General features: G+C 39.1%; 1 protein-coding gene across 3 annotated transcripts in view; it reads right to left on the bottom strand.

The window, feature by feature from the left end:
• Window positions 1-295: 295 nt before the first annotated feature.
• The window catches only part of Ptchd4 (patched domain containing 4), a 183023-nt gene continuing 171249 nt past the window's right edge, over window positions 296-12069 (bottom strand). For all 3 annotated transcript variants that reach the window (XM_013115140.3, XM_005072295.4, XM_005072294.4), the window contains one exon: window positions 296-8989. In XM_013115140.3, coding sequence (XP_012970594.1) covers window positions 7356-8989 — 1634 coding nt within the window. In that variant the 3' untranslated portion in view covers window positions 296-7355. The remainder of the gene's footprint in view (window positions 8990-12069) is intronic.

Consider the following 12069-nt stretch of genomic DNA (forward strand, 5'->3'; position numbering starts at 1 on the left):
GTCACACATTTTGGTATCAAATTTGTTTCCTTCAAGCTTCTGTAAATAATGTAGCTCTAGGGGTGGAACCCAATTGCAGAATATGGGAACAGAGGTCTTTAATCCATTCATTGGAACTTGGGAGTGATACGTGAAGCTAATTTTCACAAAAAGAATGCAAAGAGCCTATATGTAAAAAGAACATCATATTAGGTCGGGCGGTGGTGGCGCATGCCTTTAATCCCAGCACTCAGGAGGCAGAGGCAGGCAGATCTCTGTGAGTTCGAGGCCGGGCTGGACCAATAGCCTCCAAAACAATACAGAGAAACCTTGTCTCGTAAAACCAAAAAAAAAAAAAAAAGAACATCATATTAAAAAATCCATTCTTATGGTCAACTGGCAGTGGTATTTTGCCATGGTTTGTATTGTTAAGATGTTGGAGCCTTACAGTTTCATGTATGTTATCATTCTACTTTGTTTTGTTGTGAAGACTAACATATCACTGAGCCAGGATGGGAACCAGTGGGTACGTCTTCTGGGAAAGGAAAGCAAATAAAACACTGAGTTTCTACCTTCATGCCTGTGGTTTGTGTAAGTCTGAGGGTTCAGTGGTCCTTTCTAGCAGTTTTCTCCTCACTGATATCATCAGCCAGTGTTTCAGAATCCTACCTGAGGTGAAATAGTGGTTTTCCACTGAGGACAAAACTTAGGATGTAAATGTATCATTTCATTTGTTTCAAATTTGCTTAACATTATTAAAGACATGAATGGCTACTTTTTCCTGTCCACCGAGGAAGGTCACATGGGTTGTTCACTGAAGTTAGCCACAGATATTTGATGACACAGCTGGCTGACCTGATGAGCTGCTATCTCAAAGTTAACCCCAAGCAATAATCATTCTAAATGAATACTCTTTCCAAAGTAATTTTCCTTGTCTGGAATGTCCATGAAGAGATAACTGAACAACTTTCCCAAGTGATGTCATATTGGTGAATACCTACAATAAACGGTACCGACAGGTGAAAGCTACACATAGGGGTGCTCGTTTTGCAGCTAGCTTGGTACAAGTTTACAAAGTAAAAGGGCAATAAATATATTCTATTACCATTTAGTCAAAGGTTGTATGCCATTTTATCTTTAAGTATCCCTGTGAGGTAGCTTAGTGAGATCTCTGCCCTTTTCAAACAGTGATAGATTTCCTACTTAAGAGCAAGGAAGTCTATTGCTGAAGGGATATGCATAATTAATGGGAACATAAGATAAGCCTGCTGCATAAGCTCTGTGCACACCTTTCACAGAACGAAAGGTCGGATTTTTCAGTAACAGACTTTTATGTCAGAGGAGAAAAGAAGCTGGGATATCCTAAATCCATACAGACACAGACGCTATAGATTGTATCAGACTCTTAAAACTACAGCTGCCTATTCTTTTCTTTTTCAAGGTCTCTCACAATGACTGCTAATACTCAGAAATCTACTGACTCTGATGTTGGAAGTGATTTCAATGTCCAGCGGGAGATCATATTCCCTTCTCACAGTTATGTTTCTCAGTGTGCTGTGGACAACCGTTACCAAGAATCCAGGCTAAATCTATTAAGGACTGGAAAGTGACATATTTGTAATCATCTCCACTTATCTTTTACCCATGGTGCTCACTCCTAATATTGTCCAGGATCTCTTCAATGAAATCTTCCAAAAAATTAAAACTCTTATTTCTCCACTGGTTTGAGAGAGCCCTGGAGACAATGAAGTCGCTTTAGTGACTGAGTAACTGTATTAAACAAAGGGAAGGCAAGCATACCAGGTATGCTATAAGCTACACAGCAAACAGGAACATGTAAAAACGAAGGGAAGGAAAGCATATCAGGTATAGGGAAGGAAAGCATATCAGGTATGCCAGTTACGAACGGCTAAAACCAGCCCTAACTTGGATGAACAGTAGTTCAAAACATGGAGCAAGAATCACCAAATGCCTGTGAATAATTCCTACTCCTATATCCTCAACTCTTCTTTTGATTTTTAGAATTTCATAAATAGTTTGACCTATGATAGCTTTCTTAGGAAAAGTCAATTGGGCAAAATAGTAGAGACTACATTCCAATAGTTTATAAAAGTGCAAAATTATCAATGAACTTATTTATAAATATTTTTATTGTAATAAAAATAGCTATCTGGCAAAGGCTCCCAGTGTAGTCCAAGCTCCTATTACCTTGGCAACCTCTTTAAGGATGTAGAAAAGCTAAGATACAGTCAATACAATCTACAGACACTGCAAATACTGGTTCCACATATTTCTTTCTTTGAATTACTTTTCATTTCACAAGAAAAGCGAACAACTTCTTTATTAGCAATAGAGAGGGACTATCATTAAATGCATAAAAATTGGTCAAAATCATTATATGTATTAAAGCATCCTGAAGATGATACTTTTCTCAATGTTTATTTGAAGCCTCTTTCCAGAGTCCTTCAACTTCTTGCTCTCATGTACAAGAGTCTACATATCTGGTCATGCTTAGAAATCCAGAAGCAGGCTCAGTGTCTGAATCTTACAAACAAGAGCACAATCTTCCAGTGGGATATAGTTGCACATAGCTAGGTTTGCTAGCAGTTAAGAACTGGTAGAGTTGAGGCACCATCTGATCCTCTGTGCTATTTTCTAACCTATAAAGTCTAGTGTGTAAGGACTTTAGTGATGCCACTCTTCTCTATCTCAGTTTCTTAGATGTAGCCTTGTCCATCTTTCAGTATCTTCCAGTCTCACCCAGATGTCATCTACCCAAATTCCAAAACATTTGGACACCGAGCACTACCTCTAGATGAACATTGGTCATCTGACACAGAAACGGAAGTATGGCAGCAATCATGTGCAGCACTTGCGTGCTGAACATCAAGCAAAGACCTTTCATTTTGGTCACCATTGCTGCAGTCATTTTTTTAAAGGAAGGCTATAAAAGAAAATGCAATCATTTTTCTGTGAAGGGTACCTGAAGATCATTGCTGAAAAAATGCTAGCATAAGGGCCTGCACCACAGAGATGGTGTGGAGTTTTGTGTTTGGATTTGAGACAGGGAGACTTCAAGGGCATACTAATTCAACCATAGATGTTTTGACTTGATGCCGTAAAACTTTGTCATAACTCTTTGTTGTTGGTTTGTGTTTTTTTTTTTTGTAACAGGAAGGGCAAGAGTTTTGTTGTTTTTAAAAAGAGAATGAAAGTGATCTCTAAATTCTCTTGAAGTAAATGAGAGCTTTTAGTGTCACCTTTCAAAGAATTATCGAAACACTGTGCAAACAGCAGGAAAACTGGTTGAACATAGACTTCCCTCAGGGAAGAGTGAATAACTCACAGAATGCTGCAGTCCCAGGAGACAATGTCACAATGCCATTCTTAAGGTGCCATAGCTTCTGGTTTAGTATGACCTTAGCAAACTCAGAGCATGTAAGCATGTTTAATTATTGGCTAATGCAGTCTGCCTGATCCTTTACGAAACATATCAGACTTAGCCCCTGGGGTTCTCCAGTGATCATCTTAGTACAGGTGGTTGCTGCTGACATTATGAGTAGGGAATTTCCTGATTGCTTCCCTTAGTATGAAGTTTTCTGTGGACTTTAGGTCTTTTGCAACCAAAGTCCTATGAGACATTTATGATAGGGGATATAAGAAGTTTAATAAAATGTGTAACAACCCTGAAAATAGTGTCTTTAATAATCTACATACTATTAGTAACCATGCATGCATTGTGCCATGCATTTGTAACTATTTGGTCATAAAAATATCTGACTGTAATGACAATATTTATAGTCAATGTATAAAAATACACAGAAATTCTGAATAGCAATAGTTAATCCCCAGCTATAGTTGTAAGTCTAGAAGGATTAGCTTGTTATGGTGAAGTGCAATGAATAATTACAATATGGACATAGTTCTTACACTCAAGTTCAACATACAAGAATGGCTATTATAGCATCATAGGAGCTTTGTGTGTCACAATTCTTCCTTTCACATCACAAGATAAAACATGTGAATTTATTTCTGTGTAAATTAAATGGAGACCAATTGGGATAAAGACATTCATGTAATATAGACTTAGATGAGAATAGCTCTCTCATAGTCTATTCACGCACAGCCTCTAAAGAGGTTACTGCAAGAACTCACAGGACAATGTATAAGTAAGTGCACATTCCTTCAACAGACTTACACATGGTGTAGGTTAGCCAATGGAACAGTTAGACAAATCTTGTCTGATATTTTAGGTGAGTACCTCTATGAAGAAAGTGGAACACATATGACACTTTCTGTTTCACATTCTGATGGGGACACAGTCCAGTTTGAACAAGAAAAGGTGTGGGGTTCACAAGCTTTTAAAATCTCCCTTTTTAAGGAAAAATGCATTACAATAAAATGAAATATTCCACAAACCTAAAAGATTTCTTACTGATTTCTTCTAGGATTTGACTTGTCCTTGGTTTGCTAGTAGTTAAATTCCTAACTTGAATGCCGTCAATACTTCACAAATGAACAAAATGAGCATAAACTTGGAAAAATTGAGGGAGGAGCATGCAAGCTACCAGACATGGTTGAAGATGGAGGGTTACCTGCAAGTCATAGTCTCACATTTTATGGTGCATCTTCGTACTCAGGGAAGGAATTTTTGGAAATATTTGCCTCACAGTGAGGTTGGAAAGTTAGAATGATGCTTGGTGAGATCCTTCTGGGCTGGCATTATTTCCTAAGACCAAGTCAAAGCATTTTGGGTGCTCTATTAACTCTTCCAGAACATGTGGCTTCACTGCAGTAAATTATTGCTACAATTTCTTAGAGAGAATCATGTGTTCTGGAGAAGATAACATCTCTTCTAAAATGCCACCACTCTAGACAGTTGGACAATGAAAAGTTCCAATTTGTCATACACATTTAATCCTTGAAGATATTACCTAACATACAGACAAGTCTTTTTCCATGCAAGTGAAGTGGGAGAGATTAAAATTGTTGGTTTGGCAGAATATGTGGCTGTACTCCCATAAATTTGGCAATTGGCAAGATTGCTAATTAGTTTGGCAATCTTTTTGTTTGTTTTTGCATCTGAAGTGGCCTGTCATAATTTTAAAACTCAAACAAGTTAACTTTAAATACATAATAAGTGAAAGAATGAAGTATCTCTGAATATGGCCTGAAATGGAGGGACATGGAACCCTTAGCTTCTAAGTGGTCATTTTTACAAATAGGTGTGAATGAAAACAATCTTCATAAAAGATGAGTAACTGCAAAAGAGGAATTCTGTTCCCCAACTCCATAGACTTCTCAGAAAATTCAACTCCAAATATAAGATCATGGCCCAGAGGTTAACTGTCTGAAAGCCAGTTCTCCCTAGCACAGAAGTTCATGAGATGGAAGACTGGCCTTAACTGTGACATGATTTTATAGATAAATCAAGGAAATCATCAAGCTACAGGCAGTTATGTCTCCTACTTACTTCTATAGTTATTGCACCCACAGTGAGACACTGAAGCACAGTGGCCTTAAGGTAGAATAGAACAAATGCCGTTCAGTGAACTGAAATTCTATTTAAATGGTGTCCATTTTAAAATCTGCATGGTTTACACAGCAGAGCTCTCGCTTGACTAATCTAGCAATATCATTTCCAAACACTGTAGAAGGAATGGAATTTTCTGTGTGTTATAGTCATGTTTTGCCTTTTAAGGCTACTAATATTATTAATGCAGTTAAATTATACAACACAAGCTGGTGGAGAATACCAACTTTCTTCAGGAAAAAGCTTGTTAGCAGATTGTGTAATAATTGGGCTTTTGTTTTATTCTACCTGGAAGTAAATCGCTTCTTAGGTCCCTACTTGGCATGGGAAAGCAATTTTCTAGTAACTTTCTCCAACATGAATAACAATCTTAGTTCATATAAGTACCCAGCAGGCTGGGGCATAGACTTAAACACTAACTCAATGGAAACATTCACCTCATTACTTTTTTTTAATATAAAGACTCCAGTGGCAATTACACATGGTTAGTATGGTCCCTGCAGACAGCTATGCTTGCTGTAGGAGCTTACTTTCTAGGTAACAAGACAAGGACAACTGCAAAAAACTGCATAACGATGCTGCAGCAGCTATGATGACTGCCTTCATAATGATCATGGCCTGGATTAATGCTCCAAAGTTATTCCAAGGAACACACTGTAGTTTATAGAGTTGGCAAGTTCTTCTTATGCTAAGGACTGTTTGACACTGGAATGATGAATGGTTCTGGCCCATTTTACTCTCCAAGTTTCCTGTGTCTCTTCTTTCTCCTGTGTTAATTGATATATATGTGGAATGTTATCTCATTCTCTTTCTCTCTCACACATACACTGTATACCCTTACATATGTATGCAAGTACACTATGCTTTAAGTGCTCATTTGCAGGCGGGAGAGATATCCAAAAGCAGCCATGCTGGCCTTCCAAAACCACAGAAATGTTAAGGGCAATGATAAGCCATCTCAACTAATTTAGGTTTTAAACATTTCTCCACATGCTGGTTAGCTCAAATATCTTTTGATTGTGTGTGTGTGTGTGTGTGTGTGTGTGTGTGTGTGAAGTCATCCCAAAGTTAGAATCTCAGTGACCGACAACATGACATGTAGAATTTAATGGATTCAAATTTCTATTTATTTTATTAATCACACAGTTGAAAATGCTCTTGCTGTCTAGACAGTTGAGTTGATTTTAAGTGACCATTTATATGTTTTGCATCACCTCTAATGAGCTTATATATTTGACTAAAGGTGATTTGACTTTCTAGAGAAAGGCCAGCCTATCTGCAAATGGACACCTCCCTTCACCCAAACACCAATATACTCTAAAGACAAATATAAGTATCTGTATACTTATAAGTACACACAAAATGGGTTGGGTGATCCTTTGGTTTAGACAGGATTATATATATATATACTTCCCATGTGCACATGTTTCCTTTGACTGACCTGTTCAAAAAAACAAGCATGAAAAGTGACAGGCCAATTTAGACATTTTCTATGTCATTCTGCCTATCTGGAGACCACCTACTCTCTCTTTTTCATTTATTCTAAGTATTTCTTTTGGATCTTTAGGTCTTCCAGCCTTCTGCCTTAACCCATTCCTTGGCAAAGCTCTAAGATCAACGTCTGGGAATTTATCTCTCATGGAGAACAAGGTTGCCAAGAATTTTCCCTCTTTTTATTCCCTCCCCGCCAACACAGGAAGCGGACCCTTGGATGTGTTGTGAATAATGCACTCTTGATCTGACTTGCCTTGTTACCACTGGCCAGCCCAAGCAGCTGAGGTCTGAGCTTTACTTGCCCTGCATCATTGTGCAACACTGGAAAAGAAAAAAAAAGTCTCCACCCTCAAACTGTGGTGACGTGATCAGGGTTCTCTTGAATTTCTATGCATTCAATTTCCTCTCTCTCCTTTCGTTTGGCACGTTTCTTTTTCTTGTGGTGCTTTTTGGAAGGAGGGAAAAAGGTTAGGAACACAGGTAAGATAACAAAACAGTGCAGAAGCGTGCAACACCCGCTCAGCAGCAAGCATTTGAACAGTGTGAAGGTCAGGTTTGAAGGCACAAATAGGAGGGGGACCAACCCAATAAGAAAAGAAGTAATGTTTTGCAAAATGGCTGTCCCATGCTCTTGCAGGGAGCGCTTTATACATTGTGTCCTGGTGTGCTCAGTTGCTAATACAAACGTGTAAAGCAGTGGCGCACAGTGGTCAATGGCAAAATTCAAAGTGTAGATAAGGCACAAGATAGAAATGCAATCCATGTCGACATTCCACAGGGTCATTAAGCCCAGAACGCCCAGTTCGATTGAGGTGACACTAAGAATGAGCCAGAAGTTTCCCAGAGGGTGGATCACTAGGATGAAAGTCAGGATCAACACCAGGAGGACCCCAAAGCCTGCGATCAGGACAGGCACAGTGACTGACAAACTGTAATGGTCTGTGAAAACAAAAGAAGGGTTAAACACGATGAACCGGATGCTCTTTGAGAGAGACAGGGGCCTCAGCTTATCCAGAATTTCTATGACCTCCTTCTGGTTGTCCCTGCTAGTCCTAGCCACCAGATACAAGCGAGAAGCGATGATGTTGTTTTCATCCCCCGCCTTAGAGAAAATGATATCATTCCGAAAATGTTGGAATTCTGGCTTTTTTAAAAACGAGCTTTGTAGGACACTGATGAAGTCAGTCTTGTTATTGGCACTGATGTTGCTGACTTTCAGAAACTGATAGTACTGTTCCACCCAGGACACCGTAGTGAACCCACTACAGAGCCTCTGCAGATCCTCCTGGACACTGCTGTTCCAGTACTCAAGGGGTTCATAGACATAGAATCCTATGACGGGACTATAGTTGCTGAAATACTTTTGCTGAACCATGGCATAGGAAACACTTGGGGAGTCGCTGGCTAGTAGGTTGATGATGCTAGCTCCATCACTGATCTGCAAGCACCCCATGAAGGAGAAGGAAGCATAAATGAGATACAGGATGACCACAAATGGCTTCACATAGATATTGGTAATCCATTCATTGTAATGTTCTCGGAGGAAGTGCTGAATGAAATGGTGCTGGTAGGGGTTTGTCTCATGATGTGATGTCTGTTGGTGCCCGTCACTCATTACTGTCTGGAACCACACGGGTTTGCGGTCCAGGTACTCGGCAGAAGGAATCTTACAGCAAAAGATGCTGTGGTATCGATTTTGCTCTAGTTGTCCAGCAAAGACCAGGCAAGAGCCAAAGAAAGAGAAAATATAGAAGTAGTTCAATAGAATAGAGACACACATATTCTGACAGAAGATCTTCACTGCCTCTATGTTTGTGAAGGGGCTGGCACCCATACCAAACGTGATGAAGTACAGGGAGCTGGTCATGGTGTAGGTGACCATCACATCAGAATAGGCATCTGCTACCCTGTCTTTGAAGGGTAAATTCTCTTTGGTTCTCCGCCATCCAGATAGAAGCTCAAATACTCCTTTAGTTCCATGACCTAATGTTAAAAGAAAGAAAAAGAATAGTTGCTTTTATTTCTACCCATAGTTCAAGTGGATTGCCACATAAATTATTGATACTAAATGTACATACTCTATTCTTCGAAGTAGGGTTTTTTCCCTTACTAGCAACTCAGAGGATACATTTGGTCCCTGTTTACACTCGAGTAAAGACTGAGTTTATTGCTATTCTGGGCAAAACATATTCATTATCTATTTTGTTTACCTGAAAAGTTGTAGATGTAATGCTGTATCCATATGATATTTTCTCCCTGCATGCTCAGTCTTCCTACATTGTCAAGAGCAGAAGCTGTTACCTGAATTTTTAATATCAATGTACGAGCTTGGCTAACTCACCGCAGTCCTTTGAAATGGATTCATGTGCTGTTTTATTGAATTGAAAGATGGTATCAAACACTTAAATGGCTACCTTTAAAAATAGTTGTGATAATATGCTCATTATATTCATATTGGTTTTTTCTGCTATTTTTTCTTTCTTATGGGTGCAAGGGTGTTTACACATGCGTGCTGATACACGTGCATATGTGAATTCAAATGATTTCAGGAATGCTTTTGATAGTTCTCCAACCTTATTCTTTTGAGGTAGAATCTCTCAATCAGACCCAGAGCTCACCAATGAGGCATGTCTCACTTGCCAGCTTGTCTTAGGGATCCCATGTCTCCTCGTTCCAATGCTAGACTGCAGGTGGGTCACCATGTTCACCTAGCATATAAGTAGGCCCCAAGAACCTGCACCAAACTCTGGTTCTCTTGCTTGAGCATCAGGCACTTCAACCACTGAGTCATCTTCCCAGATCCCTTCTATGAATTTCAATGTAAATCAAATAAAAATTCATTTTGTGTGCATGTGCATTTGTGGTGAACGTTGGCACAAGATGCCCTGGAACTGGAGTAACAGGTGGTCGTGAGGTATATCATGTGGGCTCTGGGAATCAAACCCAGGTCTTCTGCAAAACTGTGATGTGTTCTTAACTGCAGAGCCATCTCTCCAGCTGCAGGTTTTTTATTCATTAATACTGGATGCACCTGGAAAAGTTTCCTAGGTCAGATAAAAGACCCTGGGCCCAGAGATCTCCACGAATGCTTCTGAGATCCTTAGAAGCTTTTATTTCCATGGTGACTGAACAAACACCTTTCTTTCATGACTGTGGTTGAGGAATACTTCTTTCTAACAAATTTCTGGTCACCCTCTGATATATATGGTATATAAGAATGAACAGGCAAAGGATTTAGTCAACATATATTACCTAGAAATCTGCTCTCTGTTCTTGGCTCTGTCTGGTTACTTACAAGAAAATGAGAGGTTTCAAGAAGAAATTACTTTCTTACTAGCAAAAGAAGAAAGCTGCTATAAAAGCAAGTATATTAGACTGTAATTGTAATTTCCCCTTTTTCCTCCACTTCCTTGAATCTCACCTGTCTATCATCACCAAGAGTATATGCAGTGGTAACTTTCTGCCTGGGTAGAAATCTTCATAGATTATCCTTTCCATTGTAGGCGGAGCAATCCCAAACACAAAGCAGCCATGTGAACTGTCAGAAGCTGTGCTTGGGTTGTTCTCCAAGAAGTGTATTAGACAATGATGACATTGAAGAATACAGAATGACCTAGTTCACAAAAATCTGGATAGTGACCCTTGTGTGTTACCTAGATACTGGAGTTAAGTAAGATCTCCACCCACGATTCAGTTAGCAGTGCTTTAGCGGAAGACACTGCAATTGCTACAGGCTTAGCACAAGTGCTCTGGGCTCATATTGGTGGAAGATTTTGTGACTTGATTCCCAGCATTCATTTCCTTCCTTCCTTTATTTCAGACTTATTTTCTAGAGTGTTTTCAACTATGGTGCTCATATGACACTGTGCTATACAATTTAGTGTAACTGGGACTCATCTAAGGAATCAATTGTAAAACCCAAAGTTGTTTTATCCTAAACAGCACCATAGAGTCACTTGGAAGAGCCACAGGCTTCCTCTGGAATACCTCATGTGATTTTGTTAGATGTGGTTGAGTCTCTTCCTAGAACAGTAATGCATTGCAGGAGAGTGAGCATTTATAACCTCTTTAATGGATAGCCAATGAGTCATGTTTCATAAATTTATTTGATGATAGTGTGTATAAATTTAAGTATGTATGAGGTTATGTATGATTTTCAAAGCATATCAGCTCTCTTTCTGGAGCTGTTAGTAATTAATTATTAATAACTTCTAAAGGGAATTAAGCAGTAGAGTTCTTACCTCAATTATAAAGCCTTTGGTGTCTTTTCTGGGTCTCCTGTCTGGAAAGATGTTATCCTATCAAGTAGAAAGGATTACGAAACTGCAGATGGGCAAAAGGTAGGATTAAAAATATTTTTGGAGGCATCCATCTTTTACTTCCCTAGTACGATCATAAGCTGAACACTGGTGTTGAAAAAATATTGATAAAACAAACAATGATTGTTCATTTGTTTCTTCTGTAAGACTCATTGACTAAGAGGAATTCTTTCTCTCTTACTCTTTGTCAGCGAAATCTGTTATGATAGTGGTTAGAGTCATTGAAATAAAACTTTAATTATAGCACCTTTCTTTAGAAATGAGGGCATTAGTTTTCTTTGTAGTCACTAAGGATGGAAACGCCACACAGTGCTGAGACTAAATTTGGCTTGCCTTTGTTAATGGTCATTTTAATGGAGCACTGAACAACCTATGTAGGGCAGGTTTTTGTTTTTTGTTTTTGTAGTACAAAAGTCTCTATGTGTGGCTCAGTGATGATGGCTGTGTTAGGTTTACCTATTCATTCAGAATAAAAATGTGATCTTTGGACATGGCATGTAGGTAATGGTGTAGGTATTTTATAAGGTTTTCCCGTGACACTTACTCTTCTGACTCTTCTGGTTGTCACACAGTTTGGTCACTTAGCAGTTCAAACTCATTGGCTGCCCCAGAAATGGCTGTTGGTTTATGGTTTCATGAATATGGCTGTGACCAGTCTTACCATCTCAGTTTTGTTCATCTGATTGTCTGTGTCTCTCATTGCTTCCTGTGCTCATTAGTCTGTTTAAGGTCAGCTCAGTCCTC

This window comes from Mesocricetus auratus, unplaced genomic scaffold (genome assembly GCF_017639785.1).
Source record: "Mesocricetus auratus isolate SY011 unplaced genomic scaffold, BCM_Maur_2.0 Super-Scaffold_100021, whole genome shotgun sequence".
Classification (NCBI taxonomy): domain Eukaryota; kingdom Metazoa; phylum Chordata; class Mammalia; order Rodentia; family Cricetidae; genus Mesocricetus; species Mesocricetus auratus.